The 15,491-nt window shown below is 40.8% G+C and overlaps 1 protein-coding gene across 8 annotated transcripts in view; it reads left to right on the forward strand.

Moving 5' to 3' along the window:
* Nucleotides 1–15,491, forward strand: part of PUM1 (pumilio RNA binding family member 1) — a 77,636-nt gene that overhangs the window by 9,490 nt on the left and 52,655 nt on the right. For all 8 annotated transcript variants that reach the window (XM_042793501.1, XM_042793504.1, XM_042793505.1 and 5 more), the window contains exon 3: nucleotides 10,201–10,269. In XM_042793501.1, coding sequence (XP_042649435.1) covers nucleotides 10,201–10,269 — 69 coding nt within the window. The remainder of the gene's footprint in view (nucleotides 1–10,200; nucleotides 10,270–15,491) is intronic.

A 15,491-nucleotide genomic window follows, 5' to 3' on the forward strand; every position in this document is an offset into this window, starting at 1 on the left:
TTGTTTTGCAGAGATTTCCCTGTAGTAAAGGGGTATCTTGGGGGAGGGGAATCAGAACATTTGATTTAGTTTTCTGCTTTGCATTGCCCTTTAAAAGTTCTTCCTGAGATAGCCAATCTACTCATGTTCCTTCTAAGTTGGATATTTAAGCTTGGGTATTGGAAAATCCTTCTCATGTGTAGGGGAGAAAAACCATCCTGAAGTCTTCACAAAGTCAGTTTGAGTCTGCTTCCTCTGAACCTGTAGGTTTTACTGTCCTTGGCAGGCAGTTGCAAAATACCTGGCTCTAGTTGGGATTGTGCAAGTGACCCAGTGCAGCAGCTTTGGGATTTCTCTGTGGTGTATCATCTTTGTAGTCTGCTTCCTTGCTGTGGTGCTTGCTCAGGAAAAGCTAAAGATATTTTCATGCTATTGAATTTGCAAATTTCAGTACTTCAAGATGACTTCAAGTATTTCAGTTAATATATTGCACCCAAGTGTGTTTTGAATAGTTTTATTAGAACATAGCTTCTGCTTGTTTTCTTCCTCCCCTCTCTCTAACTTTGTTTTCCACCTATCAGCTCTTTTGTGGTTTGCTGAGTTGGTGTGACCTATCTGTGCTTCTGCAGAACAGGTTGTGATGCTCACAGCATTTTTGTAAATGGGTGAAACTTTATGTAAGATACAAGCCATAAAATCACAGTGGCCTCTTCCTTGAAAACTGGTACAGTTAATTTTGACTGCTGATCGGAAATCTCCTTAAAGAGCTGTTCCAGAGCACTGAATCTGGTGTTGCCTATGTCTGAAAACTTGCTTTCAGGTGTATGCTGAGACAATTTTAAAGCTGCCTTCTCTGAATGATGATCTTGCGGGTCTGTGATGAACAAACTTGCCTTTGTGTGTGGATATCATGTGATGCTGCACTCTCCTGTCAAGCGATCTGCTCTCAGATATCATGTTACTCCTCTTCCTTTGTTAAGGGTAACTTTTCTCCTAGGGCAGTTGCTTTTATTGGGAGCATCTGGCCCTGTTACCCTGTACTGAAGCTGTGCTTCAGACCTTGATTCTGCACCGAGGTGAAACTTGACTGTTATTAAGCCCTCAAATTAGTCCTTCACCCTGCTGCCAACAGTCGGTGTTGCATGGGGCCACTCACATCTATTTCTGACAAGCACTGAGCTTGGCTGCATCCCTTTACACCTTTTTGCCCTCTGAATTTAAACCTTGGAGGGTCAGAGGAGGGGCTGGGAGTGAATGGAAAAGCCTTCTGGGGGTCAAATAAGCCAGATCTTAGTGTGGCCCTGAGTGCTTGCACAAAAGCATTGATCCACACACGCATCCAGGAAGCAGAAGACAGTTTTCCCAAGGTATTTCCAGCTCCAGTGGGGCAAAATTAAAGTTGCTTCTTCTGTAATCCAGTATTTTGGAAGTTTGCACCCCAACAATATGTGCCCAAGACATCACAGAGTAGCCCAAATTCCACATTAATGAAGCGCTTCCCTCGGTGAATAAAATCTGAGGAAAACATAATTAGCTAACTAAGCCAAGCCATTCTGAAAGGCTGCCTTTCTTGCATTTATTTCTGTACCCTGAATCATTAATCATCTTGGCTAAATGCCAGGTAAAGCATTAGCCAATCTGCAATTTCAATAGCTTTTTGCTTCGAATGCTAATGGTAGTAGCAATTCTAATGGTGAATCCTTTACTACAAAAATAGTAGTTAAACCACCTAATCCTGTCTAATACTTGTGACTTCACATTCTTTCTTTACTGACTATTGTTATAGGAGAGGACTAAAAATAGTGCTGTAATCAGTTGATGGAACAACATATTTTAACCCTGGATCTAGTTGTTAGGGGCAAGCCTGTTGTTGACAGTGTGTGGAGCTTTTCTTATTGTCAGCTGGTAAATACTTTTTTCTCTCCTAGATACTATATATGTGTGTATGTGTTACGCATTCAGGGTAGATATTTTTTAAAAAACATGCTATGTGAGCTGTTCAAGTAAGACAAATGCAGGCAGTCTCCCACAGCTGAGTAGGAGGCATTTGTTTCCATCTGAAATTTGTAAACCTTTGGTTAATTTAAAAGGTTTTAACAACTTGTGAGTATATAAATCAAGTGCTACAAAGTATTTAGGCTGTGCAACCAGCCATATTTTTTTTCTTCCTCTCAATTCTAAAGATGTTTCATTCAGGCAACAGCCTGAATGCTTTTGGTATTTCTTGTTCTTACTGCCTCAATCCCGGTGTTCTTGTAGTTGTGTTGAGGTTTTTTTTTTTGAGGAATGTTTTACTAAAAAATAAAGAGGTTTTGATTTTCTTTGCTTCTATTACAAATTGAGCAAGACTTAAAATGTGGAGGCCTAATGGATGGAAACTTTACAAAATACTTGCCTTTTCACACTTGCAGAATGCACATGAGTTAAAAATAAATAAATATCCAAGTAGTAGTAATCACACCTTTGAGATCTTCTAGGTAAGCACCTGTAATGTACCTGTGCAAACAGGGACAACTTGGAATCTCTCATCTCTTGTCTAATCACAGAAACAAACAAATGCTGTTCATTTTAGGAGCTGAGAAATTATACCATTTTGATCTATCCTGACAAGTATAACAGTAACACAATTTCACGCATTACTCTGCAGAAGTGTAAAAGCAGAACAAATGGTCTCATAGCAAGGTGGTCCCATCAAGCTTGTGCAGAGTTTAAATTGTTGGAGGGCTCCCCCCAGGCTGGAGGGGAGCAAGGGCTGAGGAATGAGTCCTTCCTGGGCATTTGTGGTCCCAGCACTGGGCTCTTGCCCATGTTTTTGTTTGCTAGAATGGCAGATAAGTTTAGGATGCTTCGCCCAGAATTCCTTACGGTAGTATCTGTGGGATACCCTGGAGTTTGTTTGCTTGGCTGGCAGGACTGAAAGCTGCCGTCAGCCCTGTAATTTACTGTAGATGAAAGAAATTTTGAAAGGAGACATTTACATGTTCCATCTTCACGAAATCCTGTCTCCGCAGTGCCCATCCTACCTCAAGTGTATCAGATGCTGTCCTGGGGGTTTTGCCTCCTGATCAGAAGTAGAATTGGGGGAGAGGGGTAGTGGGAGAATAAGTGCTCTAATCTAAGGGGGGGATGATTGGGAGGGGTGGGGGTGGAACTAGCTAGATCCTGGCATAAGAAAGTGCTGGGGAAGGAGAAAGGCAGCCTTTGAAATGGGGCCACATGGGGAGTGGCGTTAGGGAGAGGGGAAATGGAGAAACTGGAGAGCTGAGGCTTACAGAGGCAGCCTTCTAGTTTGCTTTCGTTACCCTATTTAACATAATTGGCTTAATAGAAATAGATAGTTTAAACCCTCTTCAATCACTGTTGCCACTAATAAATGCAGATATTTGGTCTGTTTAATGTTGTCCAACATTAAAAAAAAAAAAAAATCACAAACCCGCAGGCTTCATGGTGCACTTCTAGAGATAGTTTTTTTGGAACATCAGCTAGAGTATTTCTCAGCTCGTTATTTCTCATCTTCTTTCTTTCCAAAGGACTTTCTAGCTTGTTTGCTTGTTTTTTCTCCTGTATGTTTGGCCTTTTTTTCCTTTGTTTAATTCCACCTGTCCTTTCTGTTACTGGGATACATCACTTATATAAGGAGGAAGAAAAAATCCTTTGTGATGAAGAGTGAAATTTAGCCTTTGATAGTTTTCCTGTATGTCTGTCTAGGTGAATATAAATTCTGCATAAATGAGGATTCCTTAATATATAAGGCTAGTGTACAACCCCCTGAGATACCTGCAGAACATGAAATGTGGTACAGTATTACACTTTGAATTTATATGTAAAGGTCATATTAGCAACCATATTTGCTTAATATAGGGTGCAGTATTAACACTGATTGTTGACTAATATTACTTAAAATTACTATTCATTTGCTTTGCTGGTAGCTATCAGTTTGGGAAAAAAAATCCTTGGATGATTCTAGAATAAAAAATATGGTACTGGAAATCTGAAAGTTAAGTATACTGTTGCTCTCATGCTAATTTGTTAAGTCCTTCAAATCTTTGTTTTGTAATCATAAGGACAGTTTGGGGCCCCAGTTTCTGTTAATTTAACTGACTGCAGAATTCCTGTTGACAAGTGCTATTTAGCCCTGTGGGCCTTGTTGTTTGCTAGGTTAAAATTAACTGGAGTTTTGAGTACCAACAGTGCAGTGTGTCTGATCAGGTGCTTGGGTTTATTGCTTCTTTCTGTGGGCGCGCTGGTGCTTTTGCAGATATCCCTGCACATCCTTTGCTGCCTTGCAGATTTTAGCAGTGGGGACATCAGACCCTATTCTAGGGTGGCTTTTTAGAGGTGTAGCTGGAGGGGTTTGGTCCTGGTCTCTGTGTGTAAGCTGTTCTCTCCACTCTCACCCTCTCAGGTGATTCAAACCCTTGGGTCTTTGGTGATCCCTGGGCTGATGGCCTGCGTCTGCTTTGTTCTTCTGCAAGAAAAAAACTTCCAAAACTTCTAAATGCTGGCTATATCTGTGATGGAGTATGTTTTGGGGGGCTCAGAGGCAGGGAAAAGTGTCTTGCCTGGGTTTGTGGCATGGTAGGTGAGCAGCAGGTCCAGTCCCAAATGGTACCAGTCCATAGAACAACTTCAGTTGCTGGAATATTGCTTTTGCTATTTCTGGTATAGCTATATAAATTCAAAAGTGCTCCAGATATGGACATGGACTAGTGTCTGTGTAGCTTTGGGACGAGGAAAGCATTTACTTTGAAGTTACTGTCATCGAGTTTTGCAATGGTGAGGCCCTCTAATCTTTTTTTTTTTTTTTTTTTTTTTTTTTTAAATAAGTGTGATTGTTCTGTGTAAGAGGTCTACCTGACATAAATTACCTGTGTGCTGCTTGAGGGGTTGGGTAATCCACAGTGAATAGGTTCAATGCAGAGCTGCCGAGAAGCTGCTTTGCCACGTTGGGAGGTTCAGTTCTGAAAGCGGCCATTGACCTAGAGAGAAATTGGTTTGTATTGCGTTCTTCAGTAGGTGAGAGCAGAAAGCATTCTGTGTTTTGTCTTGTCCTCTCTAAAATAGGCAGTGGATATCTGCTGCTGATATGTGGAAAGGCCTCTAGCCTCAGCATGTATGAGGCCAAGGGGTTTTATTCAGGAGACTGAAAATAAGATTTGGAAGCCTGACCCAGAGTGACTGTGAATGGGTAATACAGATGTCTCTTGCTTTATCGCGTGTTTTTCAGAGCAAAGGTGAAAATTGGCTCAGAGGGCGTTTGAGAGGCTGAATTGACTTCAGCCTCAGTGAAAAGAAGCAATCTGGTGGATTTACTCCAGTTTCTTGGTGTGGTTTGTAGTTGTTGCACTGGGCAAATCCACTTTGGGGTATGTGCTTCCACCATGCTGGCAGGAAATTATGAGTCAGTGAAGTGGCTATCAGCTGGAGTCTGATACAGTGACATACATTCATATATTAGTGTGTGTGGAAATTAGTCTTCTTGAATGAGATTCTCATTAATTTTGGTGAGTGCATTCCTAAGTGCATACACAGCATTTATGTGAAGGGGAGGAATGTTCTTGTGCAATAAAATTGCTTGTAACTTTTGTTTCAGTAGCAGTGTTGCTGATGTACAGAGCCTTAGTTTTGGTAAGTAGGCTTTAAAAGCAAGCTTGCTGGTTTTCTGCCCTATCAGAAAGAACAAGTACTCTTGACAAGTAGGTAGGGAGGTCTGTTCTTGCTAGTTGGCAAAGATGTACATTTTGCATTTTGCTCTGTAGAGGCGGCATGTCTGAAAGAGGCAAGAATGGGGGTGTCATTGCGGGGTGCTGCTGGCTGAGAGCAGGAGCCAGGTTTGGTTGGATCACTTGTGAGGCAATTGGGACTACAGTTGACCTCTCCATGTGATTCCTGATGTTTCTCAAGATCACATTTTCTTCTAAGGGACCAGGTTGTCATGTTGTATCCAGATGTCAGGGCACCATTTCCTTGTGCATCTTGGCATTGTCTTCTGGATTTCTTTTAAAACTCTGGTTCAGTGGTGAACCAGATTTTATGGTCCTCAAATGTCACTGGTATTAGCGCTCATCTGTGAAGTTGTTCTTTCTCTGTGGACCTTCTTGTTTCTAGGGTTTACACCGTCATGACTCTGTTCTGCATGTCTGTGTTCATTATAGGTCAGTGATAGTGATAGTTAACAGGAATAGGCCCTGATGATGTGGTGGATCACCTATATCATTTAATTACCATTTCAGAGTATTGCCTGCTTTTTGGAATACTAAGGTGTAGGAAGTCGTGACTTTGGCTTCATGTTCTGCTGTTTCAGAAGCTATTTATTCTTCATTCAAAGGGAAATGAGAGCGCCTTGTGATATTTGTGCATACTTTGTAACAAAATGAGGGGAAAAGGTGTTGCTATCTAATATTATAGAAGTGGGAAAATGAGAAGAGGACCTTTTGAGTACAGTCTTTGAATAGTGAATAATAAACTAGCCTATATTACAGATACAGTGATCAGTGGAGATAAAGGAACTATGTGACTGAGAGAAAGGGCCTCAAAATTGGTGATTATATACAGTTTGAGCATACAGTGCCTGAAAGTCAGGCACAAAGACCTGATTTAGAAAATGTTTTTATCCATAGATATTAGGATTGATGAAAGAGAAATAATGGGGGTGTGACTTAAATATCTGTAATGAATAATTTCTTCCATTACCTGACCTCTGATAGCATATAGAGAAGCCAGGATTACTTTATTCTGCTTTTGGTAGTGACTGGGGTAAAGTATTTTTGGGAAGGAGATAGAGGCAATCCGTTTCTACTGGGTATCATTTGTCAGGGAGGTTAGGATGGCAGTTTGCAATCCAAGGCATGTTTGAAGGACGGCTTCCTTCAGACCTTTAAGAAAGGAGTGAAAATAATAGTGCTCTGTTAGGTGTGCAATTATACCAACCAGGTATAAAACAGCTGGGGTGCTCCTTGCTTTTGTTTATCCTGCTTTTTGCCCTTTACCACTCTTCTTATCTTGGTCTCTATATCACCTCTGTAGTAGTCAACTTTCCTGGCATCATTTGAAGACAAACATGCTTCTTTATGCTGGAAACAGATAGTCAGTGTTAAGGAGATGTATGTATGCTTACTGGATTGCAACTCTTAGACAAACGAATTGCTAGATGTTGTGGTTTCTGGTGGAGGATCATGAACTTGCATTGAAGGCTTTGACCGTGTTGGAGACATCGTTGTTAATAGTTATACCAGCTCTAGCTTCTCCACCAAGAATTCAGGCCAACATGGGACCATGGCTTCCCACGTGGATGTAAATCACATATTTACACTGCTGTAACTGGCTTAACAAGTTGATAACATGTTTTTCTAGTCAAGACAAATGCTTGAACAAAGTATCTGTGAGAATGTTCTTGCATCTAATGTGAACAAATAAAACACATGATTCTAGAATTATTTAAAATGTTTGGTGGAGTATGAATGGCCATGTAACACGATGAAGTACCATTAAAAAGGGTGAGAGAGAGGCTGAGAGGTAGAGTTCATTCTTGTTCAGAAACTGCCTGCACGTTCTGCGCGGGGCTTTCACCAGGGCTGTTAGTGTGACTGAAGCTGTGAGAGGAGCGCGGCTTGGCATCAGGGAGTTGCTAGGGCTGGGATATGACCAAAACAGAATACAAAGTCTCTTTAATATCCTTTTGATTTATGCTAGGAACGTAGTAATTATATCTTTCTTGCAGCTTTGTTTTGGGGTTCCCATAGCACAACATCCGCCTTTGGGAGTTTATTTGTTTTGGAGAAGTTGGGGGGACACGCGCTAAAGCTGCCTCTGTTTCTCCACTAGCACTTTCCACAGCGCTGAAAGTCCTGGATCAGTGCCATTGCGGCTGCATCTGTGGTTTGCTGGGACATTGCTTTAGCAGTGAGAGCAATGAACATCACCTACTGAATCTCTTTGTATAGCTTCTTTATTCCTCAGGTGTCTCACTGAAGTAATAGTTTGCTACTGTTCTGCTTTGTGGCTTAACATGCCTGGGGGTTGCAACACTTTCCATGAGTTCAGCGTGAAATGCTTCATGGAAGAATTTGGTCTTACTAACTTCTGTCTCACATGAGGCAACTGAGATAACTTAGCTGGCAGATCAGTGATGGAGTTGACCATAAAGGAAAGTCCTTGGTATTGCCTGGTGCTGTAGTTTTTGGAAGGTGTTTTCACTCTGTGCGTTTGTGGTTGATGTGATAAGCGTCACCGCAGAAGGTGTCAAGACTGAGGCATAACTGAAAATAACTTTGAACTGAGATATAGTAAGAAGAGGATACATTACTTTTAAACTGTGCTTCCAAGTGACTGGCCATTGAGGATTTGCGAATTAGCAGAAATACATATTAGATAACAATATGTTACTAATCTTTTGCGAGTAGTATTGACACAGAATATTAGAAGAATTCAGTCTGAAGGGGACTTCCAGAGGTTTTCTGTGGTGCTTTCCCTGGATCTGATGTCCTTAGATGAGGTCTATTGAATCTTGTCTTAAAAGAGAAATAAGGCGTAATCAGAACAAAGTCTTGACTTGGTTCTGCTGGAAATAGTGTCATGAGTATCAGAAGTCAGGGTTAAGGTCAGTGGACATGGTGTAACTGTTTACAGCACTAGCCAATGTCAGGGTGCTGTGTTAGCATCTAAACCAGTTTGGTGTGGGTTTGGCTTTTTTTAATTTTTTTTTTTTTGTCCTGTAAATCACCCACCTGGTATTACTGGGTTGCTTCCCTTGGCCTAGAGGAGGCTGTACCCAAATCACCTGCTATGTCTTCAGTGGTGACACGACTCAACACTGGGTATTAAGAAGATCCCATAAAGAACTGCGGTGAATAGAGTGTATGAATTACTTGTGTTTTACAGACTGTTTCCCCTGCTCTAGCAGAAAGGTGTATCAGATCTATTAGGTTGCAAGGATTATGTAAACATTGAGTAGGAGGCATGTAGTATTGCCTAGGTGCAATTTTAAGTATTTGTGGCTGTTGTAATAAGTGCTGCTTTGATACAGGTGTGTTATCTGAGGAGGGCAATCATTTAATGTGAATCCTAGCGTGTGGTTGAACTTCTGTGCTTTGTCCTCAAGTCCATAGTTGTTTGGGGTTTTTTTCTTTGTTTCTGCACGTGTGCTCAATGGCTGTATTTGTAAGGACTTGAGTGGATGAGATTTGGGCATGAAAATTGGGATTGGTTTCTTGCATTTTCAACATATCCAACTTACTTAGCTAGCAGTTTTAAATTGATTCAATTAGAACATTAAAAAAAATCCATTTTAAACAAATCATGATCCAAAGCAGAAGCACAACTCCCCAAATAAATGTATAGCTACAGGTTCTCACGGTGAGCAAGGCCACTGTCACCTTCCAGGGCCGTCCTTTGCTCCTGAAGTGCCTGAGCTCTGCCCTGTGTGAATATGGAAGGACTGAGTCACTACTGCCGTTCCCCTGCGTGCCTTGCCTTAGCTAGCAAGCCTTGGGGCACCCAGCATAGCCATGGAGCTGTGTGGCTGCCGTCCCACACACTGGCAACCTCTTGGGAATAAGGAAGGGGCCATACCCCACCAGGAGTTTTCTTAAGGTGTTTTGCATCATAGTTTGTGCTTTTGGATTTCCCGTTTAAGATGTTGTTTTGGGTACAGTAAAGTAGGCAACAGATCTTAAGGCTCTCCTTTCTTCATCCCCTGCCCCCCCATTTCAAATGGCGTTGTTGAATTTAATTTGCTTGTGGTTTCTACTGTTGTGTTTTTCTTTCTCATATCAATGTAACTTGAATATATATCTGCCTATTTTATACAAGACACTTGACTTGATTTTCACCTGAAAGGAAATGATGCTGACTGGCTTGCTTATGCATCGACTCCCTCACCTGAAATCATGCAACTTACTGTGAAATATTAATCTTTGCAATACACTTAGCAGAGGCAGTTGTGTTAGAATTTGTGTGTCTTAAAAGTAATTGCTAGTTTTTCCCTTTTTTTTGTGCATATATAAATCTAACACTATAAATGTTGTAGCTTCTGGGAGTCTTAAAGGTAAGTCATCATTTGGAGCTCAATAACCTTGTTATATGCTGTAATATGGAATGTAGCTCTCAGTCTGTATCAGAAAAATTGCTGTAAACTATGGTTATTAAAAAAACAAACAAACAAAAAAAACCACCAAAACCCAAGCATTTCCTCATGTATTTTTCTTACCCATCTAAAAATAGGTGCGTTCCATGGATGAACTGAATCATGATTTTCAAGCGCTTGCTCTGGAAGGACGGGCTATGGGAGAGGTAAGTGAAAGGCCTGTAAAAAAAAAATCTCTGTATTTTGGAGGGAGGATAAAAAGAAATAACAGTTTTTGAGGCTGCGGGAATGATTCTGAACTTGAGTTATCCATTATGACTGTGAAGCTTGTGTGTGTGTGTGTGTGCTTTAACAAAATAAAAACCTGTCAGGCTGGAATACATCTTAGTAGGAGGAACAGCTAAGCCCCTCCACCTGTTGTATTATCAAATAGTAAAATGGTGGTTGTAAAAGAACAGTTAGAAATATGTCTTGTGACAAGTGTTACAATACTTGTAGCATGTTTATTTTGGGATCCAGTGACCTCAGACCCCATAATATTGTGGGTTTAGTTGTTTGTCATTGTCTGCTGCCCTGTTTCCACTCCTGATCACCTTTTGGCTCTTTTCATAAAGTACAGAACTGTGTTTAACATTTAAAGTAGCTGGGCAACATAATCAAGGGCTGCAGAAGTGCTAAGTACTTCGGACAGGTCAAAGGACTGCTGAGCAGGGAGTTGTCAGATAATGGGCCCTTCAGTTCTAACTTTATAGAATCCCAGTGAGAGTTATTTTAATCTCACAGTGCAGTAAGGAGGTGACAGATTTGGGGGTGGTGGCCATTGCTTTTCTATGAAAACATAATTTACCTGTTTTTATGGTGACTTGAGAGAATAGCAAGTTGGCTGTGTTAGGTTCCTGAAAATTGGATGTAAATGCTTCTTTTCCTTGCCTCATTCCCATTTCCTTTATAATCAGTTCTTTTAGAGGCTTGTGGAAGAACAGGCATGAGAAAACCATGTCTTGTAGGAAGAATTAATGTACGGCAGGTCAGCTTGATACAGGTCTGTTGTTTTGAGAGCCTTCCTTCTTGCATTCCTGTCCATCAAGTTCAGACTAGCTTTTTTCCATGTTTAGTCCATCCTATCTCTGTTACTTAGTTTGAGCCAAGCTTAAAAAAAAAAAAAAACAAAAAAACCTTAGAACCCAAAAATTACTGGTTTGGAGAAAACAGCAAACCAGGACTGTCGCATGATGAGTGAGGTTCATACTAAGGTGCCCTATCTCGAATGAAAGACCTCGGAATTTATGGTTCTTGCAGCTTACCTTCTCTCCTCTCATTCCTTCCTTCTTTCTCTGGAAGATCGTAATACTGAGTTGCATTTAATTTGACAGTACTTGATAGGAAAATCTGTTTCTCTAGGTTATATTAACCTACATTGAGGCTATTGACTAAGAGTAGATGAAAATGATTTACAAAGAAGAAAACATGACATTAAAAATCTGTCTAAAGCTGCTGAAAAACAGCTGATGTGCCTCCATATGAAGCATGCCAGTGGAATGACGGGGGTGTGAATGTTCTGTGAATATTATTTTTTTAACACCTCACTTGGGCAAGACGTTCATTTTCACATATAGACTGTACAGGCTCTTTGAAAGCCTGTTAAGAGTAAGTACAGCACTTGCTTTGTACTTAACATGGCATTAGGTCATGTTAGCTTAAATGCCTGAAGGCATTTCTAAATATGCTGATTTTTACCAACTCTTAGTTTATTTAGCCATTTCTTGAGAGAAGTGAATTTGGGTTTGTTTTTTTGGAGGTTTTGAGGTTTGCCTTCCAGTGATGGCTCACCTTTCTTCCCCTCCTCCCTCCCCCCCCCCCTTCTTCTTCTTCTTGTAACTGATGCAAAAAGTTTTGGAGATATCGTGCTTTTGTCACTGGGCTTTTCCACATACTGGAATGTGCAAGTTTCTCCAGGAAAGGTGACATTTTACCCTTCTCTTTAAGACACTGTTTCTTATTTCTCTTGGGGTTTTTCTACCTCAGTCCCACAGTTTTCTAACCATTGAATTTTCTTTGTATTTCCCCAAGGTATTTCAGCATAGATCCAGCTGGCTGATTTAAGGAACTATGTAAACTGAGATCCCCACAGGATATGCGTATTGGCTTTCAGGACCGTGTTCTGCAACTACAGACTTTGATTTGTGCAGCATGCCCTATCTGTTGTTTAGATGACTTAGCAAGGCACTGATAGTTTCTTCCCCTCCTCCTGCTCCTAGAATGTGAAGGAAACTCACGAGAAAGTCAGTGTACTAAGAAAAAAATTAAGTCTGAAATAAAAGGAAAAGCAAATTTGATTTGTATTTCTTGATCTTGTGTCTTCTGAGCCTTACCTGCAGGAAGTGTCAGTAATACCACACTTTGAGCTGATAGTGAAAAAACCTGGAGGAGAAAGATGAGGAAAAGAGTGTTCACGCATTTAGTGTATTTTTTTACCTTCTTGTTTTCTTCCTTTTAAGTAAGCAACATCATAATAATTTTAGTGATTTAAGGAGTTTGTGCCTCTGAAGACATCAGAGCTTTTTTTTTTAAAGGGCACTGTCAAACAATTAAATCTCTTATCTGTGTTTTGATGACAGGATAGATAATATTTGATGAGGAACAGATATCCTAATCTGTGGAAATTAAGCATAGTTTAAAAAACCCACAACTTTCATCTGTCCTGTGGCTATTTCCATCTTCAAAATTTGACCCTCCCTTACTGCAGCCAGCCTTGTACCCCCCCTAAATTTCTGTGCCAGTGGAAGTGTAATGCTTTCTCAAGTGTGAGACTGAAAAGAAGAGCCTCAGAAACCCCTTTTGCCCTGCTCTGAAATTAAAAAGATTTGGGCCATTGATAGTGAACATGGTCAGTAAAGTTGAAAGTAGCTTTCTAAAAGGGGTATCTGTTCTCCCCTTTTTTTTAGCACTTTGTCCAGGTTGTTAGCTGTAACAAGGGAAGTAATCTTGGAGCCTTGCTACAAGCCACGTAAGCGTAATGAAATCTTCACTACTTTTGTGTCAAACTCCCCTTCTCATCAGATGTTGAAACTGGAAAGTAATAAAAAGCAATGATGTATAGCAACTGGTGAGGAAGGAGAATGGTGCTTCAGAAGTAACACGTAGGGGCCACTCAGTTTTGCTGCTTTAGCACATAGACCAGAACATGGGTCCATGCTGCTTGTGCTCTCTGCTGAGGTCTTTGATCACACAGCAGTGATACTTATTTGAGGCTTCACATGAGCTAAGCAGGTACTCTTTTTTTTTTTTTCTGGCCTTTAAGACAGGAGAGCTGGCTATGTGCTTTTCTTCACTTAAACACCTTTTATCTGTAGTTTCACAATATTGAATATTTGTGCAGTGTGTTTTGGGGATAGTGGACAGTGCGGAGAGACTGCGAGGTGGTGTTTGTCATCAGTTCATTACATACATTTTGAACTGCAGCAACATTCTTGATTTGGTAGTAGGTTATGCTGTGAGATAAGCCTGTGTCTAGAATAAAAGAGCAGCTGGGTGAGTAGCTAGCTGTAACTTAATCCAGAAGGGTGGGAGGAGGATGGGAACAGAAAGACCTTAGGCAATGGTAGGCACTTAACTTCAAAAATTGAAGGACTTGAACCAAAAATCTTCGAGTATTGGGAGGTAACAATCTCACTCTACACTTGAGAAAGAAATGATGGTAAGAAATGTTTTGCGCTTTATCTGATGAGCGTTTAATTATTGCTCTCCGCTGCTGTTCGCTGCATGTTTTAGTGCTGGAGTTTAGTGTAGGTCTGACTGTGGCCAAACAGTGAAATGGCTACAACCCCCATGGTTTCTTGTAGCAGAGCTATTAAACATCAAAAGCTGAAGTAATAGGTGGTTTACCATGTCCATGTTTATGTCCCCTTGATGCAACTGATTAGCTCCTAGGCAAGCCCTTGCTTCTTCAGTGACCAGTGCTTCTTTTTAAACAGAGTGGTTGTGACACTGGGCCTAGACATTCTTGTATCTGGTTTAAAAATAAAACCAAAGAACCCCCCCAAAAACAAACAAATAAAAACCCCACAACCCAAGCAAATAATAAGAGTACCAACTAAGAAACCCCCCACACAACTGCTTTCCCTTTACTGTGTTCTCATAAATTTATGACTCATTGGCAGCTGGGATGGGGAGTATTGACAGTTTTGATAATGTTTCTGTTGTTTGTTTGGTTGTTTTTTTTCCCTTCAATTTACCTGGTGCTAGCAGCATTAGAAATGGGAGGATTGAAGCGGTGTGTGTGAGGTGGGCTGTTGCTGCAGCAGCTACGCTGGCACCTCGGGGTGGCTCGGTGCAGGCTCTGAGCAAAGCCGCACCAGGGCACTGTCAGTGAGATGCAGTTAGACTGTCTGACAGCTTGCCATCCTGCCAAGATGGAGATGATTTTTTTTTTTGATTTTTGTTTTTTTTTGTTAACCTTCCCCACTCTATTCCAAATCATCATATGATCCTGCCCTTTTGTTCGTGCTATCAGATCCTCCTGCGAGGCAGTTTAACTCCCTGAGCTGGCAGAAAGCTGCCTGTTCTTTGGGATGGGAGAGCAAAACCTGTACAGCTGCTGGTGGCACTCCAGCTCGGATTGCTTGTTGTGTGCTCAACCCTCCCTATCTTGTTTGTTTTTTAGACGGTAACATTTTTTTTAGGGTAGATAACATCTTAGTGTTTGTAAACCTGCAGTGCTGCCCAAATGTGACTTGTAAATACACGTTCTGCCTTCTCCTACCTGTTGCTGCAGGTAAACTGAGTTCTCCAGCTGCACAGATGGCTTCTTTTATCTCAATATTTGCCTTGACTGAAGGGGATCAGTTTACTTAATTTGTCTAATTCGTAATCCCATCTCAGTGGGATCTATATGCACAATCTCTGTGGTGGTTGTAAAATTGTTTTTGTTGATGTGGAAGTTTTCCCGTCTGCCCCCTCCCGCTCTGTTAATTGAATATTGGCCTAACTCTGTAAAAGGGCTTAAAATAATTATTTTCATACCATAGAGTCAATTTTAATAAAAAAAGGGGAACAAATAAACTAGCTTAGTTCTAAACTGCTGCATATTCTTTTTTTAATGTCCAACCTGAAGAACTACATGCTATTCACTTATTTTTTTTTTCTTTTTTTCCATTGCAACTGACAGCTTTCCCTGAGGAAAAATTTATCTTTGCAGCCTGTTGCATAATTCAGTACTGATGCTTACTGCTTGCTAAACCTCTAGTTTTGGTTGGAGCAGTACTTGACAAAACAAAGACCCCCATTGCCATCTGTTAATGTTGTCTTTTTGTTTTTTCCCCTCCCCAATATCTGTAAATACATCTGGAATCTGTATGTAAAATAAACATTTATATTCTGGTTCTTTCTGCTTATGGTACAGAGCTTCCAGTTGGAAAGTTTGTGCTTC

This window comes from Tyto alba, unplaced genomic scaffold (assembly GCF_018691265.1).
Source record: "Tyto alba isolate M040663 unplaced genomic scaffold, T.alba_DEE_v4.0 Super-Scaffold_20, whole genome shotgun sequence".
Classification (NCBI taxonomy): domain Eukaryota; kingdom Metazoa; phylum Chordata; class Aves; order Strigiformes; family Tytonidae; genus Tyto; species Tyto alba.